Genomic DNA, 13760 nt, shown 5'->3' on the forward strand with positions numbered 1-13760 from the left:
AAGCAGATAAATTCCTCTTCACTGACCAAGGACAGAACTGAAGGACCACCTCATTCAAACTTCAGTACAAACATTTAGAATTAATTCCTAAAAGGGAAAGGGATATGGCATAGCAAAAGATGCCATAGACTTACTTGGGGTTTCTGAGAGTAATATAGATCCCTGGGAAATAATATAATTGCGAACTGAACTATCATTTATACTACTTAAAATTTTAGGGCCTCATTTTAAACACAATGTCCACAAATTTCTTTGACTATTTACAACCAATTTGTTACATTATTATAGTACAAACAATTATGAATGAGATTGCACCTAACTGATACCAGAATTAAAACCTGACTTGAAAACCACTATGGAAAACAGTATGGAGGTTCCTTAGAAAACTAAATATAGAACTACCATATGATCTAGCAATCCCACTCCTAAGCATATATCTAGACAAAACTTTCATTCAAAAAGATACATGCACCTCTATGTTCATTGCAGCACTATTTGCAATAGCCAAGACATGGAAACAACCTAAATGTCCATTGACAGATAAATGGATTAAGAAGATGTGGGGGGGGGGGAAGAATAACTTCCAAAAAAAAAAAAAAAAGAAGATGTGGTTCCCATTGTGGTGCAGCAGAAACAAATCTGACTGGGAACCATGAGGCTGCAGATTCGATCCCTGGCCTCACTCAGTGGGTTAAAGATCCAATGTTGCTGTGAGCTGTGGTGTAGGTTGCAGATGTGGTTTGGATCCTGAGTTGCTGTGGCACAGGCCGGCAGCTACAGCTCTGATTCGATCCCTAGCCTGGGAACCTCCACATGCCGCGGGGGCTGCCCTAAAAAGCAAAAAAAAAAAAAAAAAAAGGTACATATACACAATGGAGTACTACTCAGCCATGAAAAAGAACAAATAATGCTATCTGCAGCAACATGGATGCAACTAGAGATTCTCATACTAAGTGAAGTAAGTCAGAAAGAGTAAGACAAAAACCATATGATATCACATGTGTTTGCCAAGGGTGGTGGAGCGGGGGGAGTAGGATGGACCAGGAGTTTGGGGTTAACAGATGCAACTATTACATTTATAATGGATAAGCAATGAAGTCCTGCTATATAGTACAGGGATCTATATCCAATCACTTGTGATAGAACATAATGGAAGATAATGTGAGAAAAAGAGTGTATACATATATGTACGACCAGGTTACTTTGCCGTACAGCAGAATTGACACAACATTGTAAATCAACTACGATAAAAAAATAAAATAAACAAATAAAATTGCTGATACTCATTTTAAAAAGAAAGAAAACCAATGCCCAAACAAACTAAGAAATAAACAAAAATCCCCTTCATGAAGTGTTCCCAATTCCCTCCAGAGAGTTCCTGGGCCCCAAAAGATTCCTGTTTCAGGGTGGCTTAAATCTTTGCTATCATTAATAAAGCAAAAAAACCCAAAACAAAAACCTGAAACAAAATCCAACAAAATCCAGCAGCAGGGAAATCAATAAAAAACAATGGCATTTCACTATCAAATAATTCCCAAAATCTAAGTAACATCAAATCTTGAATTAATAGGGTCTTAGGCTATTTTTCATTTAAAACTTGTGCTAATATTTAAATAGTCAATATCCATTTTATTACCTTCTATTCAGAACAGATAGCTGTCAGGAGAACTGTGCTTTGAGAGTAAACGGAAGAACACGAATTTCTCAGCAATGGTGAAGAGGGCAAGGGCATAGAGAGAAGACCAGAGGAAGCCATGGAGGCCAATCCTGGGCTAATTAAGGCATCTTTACTAGCTCAGCTCCTTAGAGACTCGCATGTAAATTTAAGAGCTTTAATATCCAACATTTTTAAATGACCATAAATAGCTGGCCTGCTTAGCTTGCATTCCCACCACAGTCCCACTGGTGTGCACACTCTGCCTAACACACACTGAGTGCTCAGAGGCTCCCAGGGGACGCCCTCATGGCTTTCGTTCGCACCAGTTCTCTGCAGACACAACAGTGAGCACTCAGAACTGAGGCTGAGTTTCATTTTCCACATTTCTTTCTAAGGCTGTGTACAGCTTTCCTGACATTCTATTTCCTTTCCCATATTAAACTCACTGTGGACTTAAGAAATTTTTTAAACAGGAAAGAAAGCTTCTAAAGAAAATGTCAAAGAAATGAAAATAAAACTTTGAGTGTTTATTCTTTAAAAAGGATTGCCAAAGGGCACTTGATATTAATATAGGACTTCCTACTCAAGACCTAGTTTAAACAGGCTTGATAGACACTAATTCCTTTAGAAATCACCAGGACAAAAATTAGTCTTACGATTTCACTGGAAGATTATTTATGTAACTAATGAGGAGGGCTTATAATTTATTCTATACGATTACTTCCAAATTCTAGATCAAAATCCTGGATTTTAATGTTGAGATAGATATTTGTATTTTTAAAGAGGATTCTGATTTGAGATGACAGAAGCAAAAAGTGGTCTATGATATAGAAGGTATGTTTTTTAAAAAAAAAACCTAACTCTTCCTTATTGAGCTGTGCCTCTGAGTGCTTGGAGGAGACACGATACCTTGATCTATATTCACTCTTCCTTATCAGAGGAAAGAGACAATGTTCCAGCAAACATCGGCAACATTTAATCAGCTAAGTGGCTGCGAGAAGAGATGAAAAATGACATGCCCTTATAATTACACAACCTCCTCCTTTCTGCCACTTGTCCACCAGTCAGCACAGGGAATGTGGCCTGTAACGCCATGGCTTATGCCGTTAACTGGGCCCAGAAGGCTAGGGGATGAACAGATACAGTACTGATAGAGCAAAGGATGAAGCCTGTGATGGGTGAAATAGCAAGAGGAGGAGTTTGGGTTACTTGTCTTTTGCTGGGAACATAGCATATTCTCTTTGAATCTACTTTTGATAAAATTTTCAGATAATATGCAACACTTTGAGCAAATTGCAAATATAATACAGTGGAAACTATGCTCTTGGATTGAGGTGGAAGGCATTTTATGGTCACCATTTATTCAGCCCTGCTGAAAATAATCAAATGCGCAAAAGTCCTATTCCTCCTCCAATAAAGGCCACCAGAGAATCTGAGATAGAAGCAACAATGAAAAAAACAAACAAAAAAACCCAGAAAAATGCAAGAGCAAGCAGCAGGATTATCAAGAATTTTATAAAACCCTAGGGCAGCCACATATTTAAACCAGAAGTAAGATAATGAAGAAGATCTTCCTTACCTTTTGAAAGTTTTCCTTCCACAAATCTTCTACGACTATGTATCCTCGTAAACCCCAGTCATATAATTTCTCTCCACTGACCTTGAAACAAAATATAAAAGATCCATTGCTGTTCCATATATGAAGTGGTAAGGAAGAGAATTTTCTGTTTTGTCCTGTTTCCAAAAGAACTCTATTTAAGCATAAGACAACCACAGAAATCTTGGGACAAACACATTAAAACTGGGCAATGTAAGCAAATAAAAAAGAGTAAGAATGGATACAATGGATACATGTATATGCATAACTGATTCACTTTGCTGTACACCTGAAAATAATGCATTGTAAATAAACTATACCCCAATAAAAATTTTTCAAAAAGACAATAAGAAAAAAAAATTTGGCCATGTATAGTTACTGTTTAAAATAATTTGCCATAAATTATAGGTGTACCTTTCAAACTTTCACAATTTCAAGAAAAAAAAATGTAGATCACTGCTGACAGAGGATATTCCTGAAAATCAGACAAGAAAGAAACGCTTCAAGTTTCTACCTTACATCTAGCACACAACAGCCAACCAAGTCACATTTGCCAAGCTGAATGAAATCAATCATTCATTTTAGGGGCTAGGTTAAAAAAAACAGGTGAACCCAGTAAAGTGCTCTCAGTTTTCCCAGATTCCCCAAAACATAATCTCTGAGTTTCTACAGGGACTTTGCCTCCTGCTCCAAAATCCTTTCTACAACATCCTAAGAGGTAGACCTCTGGGCCAAAGAATATTTTGGGGTCAGTGAGCTCACTACCTTAAAATGCACTTGTCCACCTCTGGCCTACAGGCTTTAACTGTTAGGAACTTTTTAAAGTACTGAGCTTTCTTTTAAAAAAATGCTTCTAATAACTTGCATTCATTGGTCCTACTTAGGTAGGACAATACTGATTTTTCTTCTAGATGACAGCACTTCAAGTTTCTGAAAGCAGTTATTATTCTCTTAATTTTTATAATTTGTCTGTAGATAGCATTTCAGTTTAAAAAGCATATTCACATGATTTATCTCTATTTGATATAACAACCCTATGTGGTAAGTAGGCAGAGATTACAGGGAAATATTCAGAGGCCAAGTGACTTGTCCAAGGCCACAGTGCTAGTAAATCCAGTGGTTGTTGCAACATGCTGGTCTCTCACAAGTTATAGCTTTCCAGTTGTTCCAACTGTTCTTTTTTTGTTTATAATGATTTTTATTTTTTCTATTATAGTTGGTTTACAGTGTTCTGTCAATTTTCTACTGTACAGCAAGGTGACCCAGTCTCTCACTTTTTTTCTCACATTATCCTCCATCACACTCCATCACAAGTGATTAGACATAAGTTTCCAGTCCTATACAGCAGGATCTCATTGCTTATCCATTCCAAATGCAATAGTCTGCATCTATTAACCCATGTGGCTCACAACATAACTGCTCCAACTGTTCTTAAAATATGGTATGATATGATTCTCAGACTCACTGGTAGACATACCAAGCATTTACCGCACTGTTCTTGGTGTTTTACATTTCTGAGAGAAAAATAATATTCGCCATCACTTTAAGGGTTTTCTTACAGTACTTCTGTCCAAACACTACTGAACAGAAAATAGAATGTAAATGATTAAGCAGCTTGTCCAAAGTCATGACATTCATGAAAAAAAAAGAAAAAAAAGGGACAAAATGGGCTCTAAAAGAAATTAAACAGTATCAGAAATTTTCTTTCAGTCACTGATGTTTTTTGTTTTATTGTAGCAAAATACACACAAAACAAAATTTACCATTTTAACCATTTTTAGGTGTATAATTCAGTGGCATTAATTACATTCACAAGGTCATGCACCTATCACCACCATCCAGATTCAGAACTTTTCATCATCCCAAACAGATCAGTAATGTTTTTTGTAGTGAAAATGGTTAATTGCAGAGTTCCCGTCGTGGCGCAGTGGTTAACGAATCTGACTAGGAACCCTGAGGTTGCAGGTTCGGTCCCTGGCCTTGCTCAGTGGGTTAAGGATCCAGCGTTGCCATGAGCTGTGGTGTAGGTTGCAGACGCGGCTCGGATCCTGTGTTGCTGTGGCTCTGGCGTAGGCCGGTGGCTACGGCTCCAATTCGACCCCTAGCCTGGGAACCTCCATATGCCGCGGGAGCGGCCCAAGAAATGGCAAAAGGACAAAAAAAAAAAAAGAAAAAGTTAATTGCTTTGTTCTGGCTTGCTCTGGGTGCAAAATAAAAGACAACACTCCGTCCCACTGACTTTAAAAATAAATCAGAATATAATTCAGATCTGCATTCTACTGTTACTTGCGGATACAAAAAATCTTTTGCAACATATGGTATAGCATATAGGATAGAAAAGACCTCTACTCAGAAGCCACATATGCTTCTCAACCAGCAGCCAAGCCGACCCTCTTCACCTATTCAACTGTGACAGAGTGAGATGATGTTTGATTATTTTTATGACTTAGGGCAGGCCGACATGATTCACTGTTCCAGAGCTGGGGCTGAAGCAGGCAGAGGAACAGTAATTGTCTGCCTCCAGGACTGCTATAAACAATGTCAAACCCATGCTAGAAAGATCTTACTGGTATTTGCCGCCAAAGCCAACAATTGTGTACAGCTGGAGTCAATGGGCTCCCACCTACAACTGCAGTGCCGTCCAGGAATCTAGACTCAATCCTGTCACAAGGACTCCAGGGAGCTCAGTGTCAGGTCAGTTTGGCTCAGAGCCCTCAGAGCCCAATTCTGCTGATGGCACTGCTATTCTTTCCAGGACCAAGTCTCAGTATGATGGCAATTCTAGCAAATGGGTCCCTGTCTTCCTAGGCTGTCTAGGACCTCAAAACCTAGAGTTTACCTTGCTCCTGCCAGTTTTCCAAGGGATTCTACGTGCAGAGTCCCACTAATTACAGACACTGCTGCCCTGAAGGAGTCGTCTTTATCAGTGGTTCTCAAATATCATGGGTTTGTTAAGAATTCCCCAGAGGGTTTGCTGAAACACAGATTGCTGGCCCTAATCCTCAGAGTGTCTGAGTCAGCAGGTCTGGGTTGGGGCCTGAAAATTTGCATTTCTAACAAGTTCCTAGGTGATCCTGATGCTACCGGTCCAGGAACTACACTCAGAACTGCTGGTCCAGCTGTGAACTGAATTGTGTCCCCCCCAAATGCTGTGTTGAAGCCCTAACCCACAATGTGACTGCATCTGGAGACAGGGACTTTAAAGAGATAATTAAATCATAAAGGTGGAGCTCTAATCCAATATAACTGCTGTCATTATATACCAGGGAAGTGTGCACACAGTGACAAGGCCATGGGAGGACACAGTGAGAAGGTGGCCATCTGCAAGCCAAGGAGAGAGGCTCCAGGAGAAACCAACCTTGTTGACACCGTGATCTGGACTTTGAGCCTCCAGGACTGTGAGAAAATAAATTTCTGTTATTTAGGCCTCACAATCTATGGTATCTTGTTAAGGCACCTCGAGCTGACTAAGGCATCCGCTTTACCCATGTTTTTGCCACTGTGCTCTACTTGCCAGGATGCCATCAAACTGAGGCCTAAAGGGTAGGAAAAGAGCAGCCAGCAGGCAACCCTTAGAAGAGCATTCCCAGCAGAGGTGACTGCACTCCCTGAAGTTCCAGGCAAGAAAAGTGAGGCTGGCACCAGGACGAGGGAGAAGGCGCAGAAGGCCAGAGCACAAGCCCATGCCTGCAGCTCCAAGGAGGGCAGGTTGTGACCAGATATGCCCATAGTGAGAATGACCCATAACTGTCACCTTTGTAATTAGCATCTCTAGCCTTCCATGTAATTATGCAAAAAAATTATATTAAGTTTTCTTGGAGATTTATTCAAATTAACATGCATTCTCTGAATACTGACATTGGAAGGAAGGCTAGAACTGAGGTTTTTAGTGGAGAAAAACATTAATGTGCTAATGAATTTTAGTCCAGCGCTACAAAGGCTGCAAAATAAAACTAAGCAGTAAACTCACACATGCATAAGCAAGAATGAGGGGCACACTAGCTGCCTAGATGTAACTTACCTGGGCAAATACGATGGCTTGTTGTGGATAATAAAGAGAGGCAGCTAATCCCATGAAACCAGGTGGATACACCAGCTTCTTTATTTTCGAACCTATTAAATAAAAAGTAGTGAACACCATGAGATGATTCATTGTCTTCACCATCACAGTTTGCCTTGTACATGAATAAGGCTTCTTCTTCTTTTTTTTTTTTTTTTTTTTAGGGCTGCACCTGTGGCATATGTAAGTTCCTGGGCTAGGGGTCGAATTGGAGCTACAGCTTCCAGACTAATGCCACAGCCACAGCAACACAGGATCTGAGCTGTGTGCAACCTATGCCACAGCTTGCAACAACAGTGGATCCTTAACCCACTGAGTGAGGCCAGGGATCAAACCCGCATCCTCATGGATACTAGGCGGATTCTTAACCCAGTAAGCCACAATGGGAACTCCCTAAATAAGACTTCTTTGGTCCTAGACTGACAAGAAAATGTGCCTAATATCACATGCATCGAAAAAGACCACCACATTTTCACTGCTTTAGCGAGATATAACTCACACAATCCACCCACTTAAAATGTACCATTCAATGGCTTCTAGTGTATTCACAGAGGTGTGCAGCCATCACCACAATCAATTTTAGAGTATTTTCATCACCCAAAAAGAAACTTCATGTCAGTTAGCAATCACCTACCCCCCAATTTCTCCATTACCCCCAGCCTTAGGAAAGCACTAATCTACTTTCAATCTCTATGGATTTGCCTATTCTGGACATTTCATATAAGTGGAATTAAATAATACATAGTCTTGCACCTGGCCTTTTTCATCAGTACAATATTTTCAAAAGAACCACTATTTCTAAGGGAACAGGGAAAAAAGATTGTTTTGAAAAGAACCACACATTATTTTGGTTTCTAAGGTTTATATTCTTTTATAGGAAACTGGCTTCCTATTTAAAGACTGAAAGCAAGCATTCCTTTCTTCTCCCTTTTAATGTCCCATAAAAATAACAGCAAAGAATAAAATACAGATTTTACACACAATTAAGAGAAAATGTATGGAGCGGCAATAGGCTATTAAAAAGTGTCAGAAAATGGAGAGTGGCTGAGAGCAAGAGGACACACAGCCTTGAAGTCCTGAGGAGGAGCCACAGCAGAGGAGGGAGCAGAATGTCCCTGGCAGTCTACAAATGGCAGGTCCCATGGAGGGTGGAGAGGGCAACCACGGATCAAGATGGGGACAGATACAGATCCTGTGCACGGACCATGCCGTGCTCCTCCTTTCTCCATGCCAGGCCAGTGCAAGGCTGCCTGGGACTAGACCATCTCTCCAGACAAAAATCTTAAAAGGGGGGCAGGGTATCTCTAAAGCAATGCCATGGACTTCCTGCTGAGAATGGAGATAGCTGGTGTGAGCGCATATGTGTGTTAGTGCCAGAGAGCAGAGCCTTCCTCAGCTGGGCACCAGGCAGAGTCACCCCCCCATCTAAGGTTAGTTCCCTTTCAGCTCACCCTGAGGGCAAACCTGCTTGCCAGCAAGCCCCGTCTATATGCAAAAAATTCTCACTAGAGTTTCAATCACCTTGTTGTTAAACATGACTGCACAACTGAGGATCACTAGTCCTTTGGGGAAAGCGTGCAACGTAAAAGAGAAGATCAAGAAAAGCAAGAAGGAAAAATGACCCCAAAAGAAACAGAACTTAAAACCAAACCTGTTAATAAGTATCATCAATAAATTCAGGAAGCTATTGCATTGAAAGAAAAATGCAAAAAATATTTTCTATGAAAAAGAAACATTCAGAGAGCAAAAAAGAGCTCTTGAAAATGACCAAAGTAAAACATTTCAAGAGGAATAAAATAAAATAATCAAGAAAATATAAGAGCTATGTGGGGTCATTTAAATAGCTCAATCACGAATTCAAGTTCACAAAAGAAAGACAGTAAATTCTCAAATAAATGCCTTCCCACAGTTGAGGGCTACAAGCCACTAAAATGCCAACCAAGGAATGAAAACATGTGTATGTAGTCATAGCACCACGGCAGTTCAGAAAAATGAAAAAGATTCTCAAAGCTTCCAGAAAAAAAAAACACTTCAGAAGGAAAAAGCATGTAGACTGGCTGCTGTCTCTCACGTCCGCAATGCTGGATGCTACAAGACACACCCTTCAAAGTTTCGATGGCAAACAATATCTATGCCCAAACTATCACCTGGTATGAGTATTTTCAGACTTGCAAAAACCTGGCAAGTTTACCCCCAACACAGCCTTTTTTGAAATTCTTCCGTTTTTTTCTTTCCTTTTTTTTTTCTTCTTTTTTGGCCACCCCTTCACATATGCAGTTCCTGAGTCAGGGATCAGATCCCAGCCTCAGTTGCGACCTAAGCCACAGCTGCAGTAACACTGGATCCTTAACCAGTGGATCCTTAACCAGTGGATCCTTAACCAGTACTGGGCCAGGGATCAAATCTGCGTCCTGCTGCTCCAGAGACACCGTCAATCCTGTTGTGCTACAGTGGGAACTCCCAACGCAGGCTTTTTGGAAAGTGACATGAGCATATAGTTCAACAGTATGGCAGAGCAAATGTAAAGAAAACATGGAACCCAAGCAAAAGGGGTCAAACCCTAGAGAGCATGAAGCCACGTCCCAAGATAACAGCTGAACTGAATGAATCTCACTTAGACTGTGGGAAGACGTAGAGCACTGGGAAATAGAAATGAACAGAACAGACAGTAGAATGGAAAGCTGGGAGAAACTTGGGAATGAGGTTAAGAAAACTTGTAGAGGAGTTCCTGCTATGGCACAGTGGGATTGGTGGTGTCTCTGGAGTGCAGGGATGCAGGTTGGTCCCCAGGTCAAATCAGTGGGTTAAGGATCCAGGGCTGCCTCAGCTGTGGCATAGGTAGCTAGTAAAGCTGGGATCTTCCCTGGCTCAGGAACTCCATGTGCTGTGTGGTGACCAAAAAAGGGAAAAAAATCCATACTATTAAAAAAAAGAAAACTGGTAGAGGGTAAAACAGAAGAACACATTAAAAATGGACTTGACATAAGAAATAGTCTCACTGAGAGGCACAGTGTTTTTGAAACGGTACGCATATGGATGCTTGTGCAAGCATGTTACAAACATTTACACAGAAGAATATGGTGCTGTTCACTGGTTTTAAACTTTTAAACAGACAAATCCCCAAAAATGGAACTGGTGTTACAAAAAAGAATACAAATACTATCAATCTAGATTCTTTTTGTTGTTGTTGTTGGGTTTTTTTAATTATATTTATTTATTTTTGCTTTTTAGGGCTGTACCCGAGGCACACAGAGGTTCCCAGTCTAGGAGTTGAATCAGAGCTAGAGCTGCCAGCCTACGCCACAGACACAGCAACGCAGGATGCGAGCGGCATCTTCAACCTATACCACAGCTCACGACAACGTTGGATCCTTAACCCACTGAACGGGGCCAGGGATGCAACCCGAAACCTCATGGTTCCTAGTCGGCTTCGTTTCCACTGTGCCACAACGGGGACTCCTCAATATACATTCTTAATAATGTTTCTCTCCCTCTCCTACTGCCCTGACTGAAAGGATATAATTACTCTAGAAGAGTAAAGTCTCTTTTACCCCTGGGATCCCACCTGTACACTTGAAGCTTTAAGTGCCTGGGCAGCTTACGAAGGTGAGGACCAGGTGAAGGACAGCAAACACTCCAGCCATGTTTCACTCTTCTAGGGAAAGTGGATAAGCTGCAGCTCTTGGGCCACTAGCTCCTACTGGTTCACACAATGAGTTGGGAGGGTCCCAGAACTTCTGGAAGAAAAAGTGCAATGCCCTGCGCACACGTGTGCACACACACACACACACACACACACATACACCCCTCCCCCGCCTATCCCCATGCCCACACCTCACAAGAAGCCAGTGGTGTAGACTGGACTCTCAGCAATGCCAGAGTGGAACCACTGGCTGCCAGTGCTGGAGGGAGCCACCAGAAGGCAACAATAGTGGGCAACAACCACCTGCCACCTTTGAGCAGCCTGGCTGGGCCTACTTCCCCTGAATGACCATCTACTCATCTCTCTTCCAGAGAGGTACCTCTTGTCATCACCACAGTCCTGGCCACCCTCATCACCACTGTCTGCTATATGCTCAAGAAACCCTATCCATACTTTCCAGCAATCCCTCTTCTGGGACTATATCTAAAGAAAATGAGATCAGTGCCTTGAAGTATCCTACATTCACTGCAGCAGTATGCATAATAGGCAAGGCATGAAAATAACCTAGGGGTCTGTCAGTGGAGGAATGAATAAAGAAATTATGGTACATATTTACAATGGAGTATTATTCAGCCTTTAAAAAGGACTTCCGGAGTTCCCGTCGTGGCGCAGTGGTTAACGAATCCGACTAGGAACCATGAGGTTGCGGGTTCGGTCCCTGGCCTTGCTCAGTGGGTTAACGATCCGGCGTTGCCGTGAGCTGTGGTGTAGGTTGCAGACGCGGCTCGGATCCCACATTGCTGTGGCTCTGGCGTAGGCTGGTGGCTACAGCTCCGATTCGACCCCTAGCCTGGGAACCTCCACATGCCGCAGGAGCAGCCCAAGAAATAGCAAAAAGACAAAAAAAAAAATAAAATAAAATAAAAAGGACTTCCTACCATGTGTAAAGATAGGATAATTATATGAAGTGAAATTATATGAAGTGAAATAAACCAGACAGAGAAAGAAAAAAAAAGTGCATAATCTCACTGACATGGATAATCTAAAAAAGTCAAATATCTATAGAAGCAGAGAGTAAAAGGGAGTATCAGGAGTGGCGGTGGGGGAAATGCGGAGATAGCAAAGGGTACAGAGATGCAGTTATGCAGGATGAGTAAGTCTAGAGATCTAATATACAGCATGATGACTACACTTAATAACATTGAACCCTGGACATTTACTAAGAGAGGAGATTTCAGGTGCTCTCATCACAAAAAAAGATAATTATGTGAAAAGATATATTAATTTGCTCAAGTCTAGTAATCATTTCACTATGTATATGTATATTAAAACATCATGCTGTAAACCTTAAATATATATATATTTTTTATAAAAAAAATAAATAAGATGCTAGACTGAAAAAAAAAAAAAGACAGGCCACTAGGAGGGACCTTCTGAGCCCATCCTATTGCTGCCAGCATAGGGGGACCATCTACCTGGAGGGGGGTCTGCAAACTACTCTGACAGCCCATAAACATACCTACCCTCCCACTCATCTTGGACCCCCTGACAACATTTTACCTCAGACCCTTGTACCCTAGTACCCACAGGAAAAGATCTGTTGTTTGATATGTGCTCACGAGTGTGTGTGTGTGTGTACTTTTCTGATAAAGAATTACCATTTTAAATTATTTTAACACTACCAGTCCCTCTCAGGAAAAGGACAAAGAGAGAGGAACATATAAACAAACAAGCTAACAAAAACAAAGGAGGAGGATCCGCAGTAGTGGGTGTCCTGACGCTGCTGTTCTGCCCAGGAGGGCAGAGTCCTCAGTCCTCCTCAGGATGGTCACCCCAGTGTATATGCAAGAGATAAAGACAGTGTAAAATGCATGCACGGCACAGGGAGCTTTCCTTAGGGCTGTAAGATTCTTACACAAGCTCTACCCACAGAGAGGAAAGGAGGAAGCTAATCTCACTTAATTCCACACTGCTAACACCCAGGCAACATTCCAAAGCCCTGGCCTTGGGAATCTTCATCAATTCTAAACACTATCTAAATAAGATAAGAATGCTTTTTTGGACAGCTTTACAGAAGGACAAAGAGTTGGTTCAACTATTGCCAAGTTAATGAGTAAAAATAAACTCTAAATTTAATTCTTATATATTCTGCACAAGATGGGAAGAGAGCACAGAAACTACAACAAGGCATTCATTCCATAGGTTGGGGGTGGCACCAAGGCAGCATTCCTCTAGAACTGTTAAGGCACGTATAGAAAAAGTTTTTACTATTGGACAAATGGGTACCAAACTAGTCTCTATACTTATCTTTTATGGGGACCTGATTACAGGGTTCACAATCTTTCTATTTTAGTAATTTTTGTGTAGTCTGAATTTTACAATCAGTGAAACTTCAAGTAGTCCATGACAAATTTATCTCATCACAGTGAAGTATTTTATCATCCCGTATTTCCCATAAATGTTTTGTAATCCAACAGTGAAGTATAATAATATTTTAACTTGATATTTGTTAGCTTTTAATCCTAAGGGGTTTTTCTTGTTTTGTTTTCTTTTTTTGGCTGCCCCTACAGCATGTGGAAGTTCCTGGGCCAGGAGCCAGATTCTTAATCCACTGAGCCACCAAGGAACTCCTAATTTTAAGTACTTTAAAAGTTTTTTTTTTAACATCACTGACCAAAGCTATAAGACCTCAGACATTAATAAAATCTTATGAAATCACTGTTCTAGCTACTACAGTTAATAGTCTGATCTTAACACTGAAACATATAGAAACAGTTTCTCAGCTATAATAGATTTTGGTTAA

At 41.0% G+C, this 13760-nt stretch overlaps 1 protein-coding gene across 1 annotated transcript in view; it reads right to left on the bottom strand.

Annotated features, from left to right (window-relative positions):
• APOO (apolipoprotein O) overlaps positions 1–13760 on the bottom strand; it is a 68101-nt gene that overhangs the window by 20781 nt on the left and 33560 nt on the right. Inside the window, exons 6-7 of the mRNA XM_047765436.1 lie at positions 7276–7367; positions 3237–3317 (exon numbers count right to left, since the gene is read on the bottom strand). Of these exons, the coding sequence (XP_047621392.1) occupies positions 3237–3317; positions 7276–7367 (173 nt within the window). The remainder of the gene's footprint in view (positions 1–3236; positions 3318–7275; positions 7368–13760) is intronic.

This window comes from Phacochoerus africanus, chromosome X (assembly GCF_016906955.1).
Source record: "Phacochoerus africanus isolate WHEZ1 chromosome X, ROS_Pafr_v1, whole genome shotgun sequence".
Lineage (NCBI taxonomy): Eukaryota > Metazoa > Chordata > Mammalia > Artiodactyla > Suidae > Phacochoerus > Phacochoerus africanus.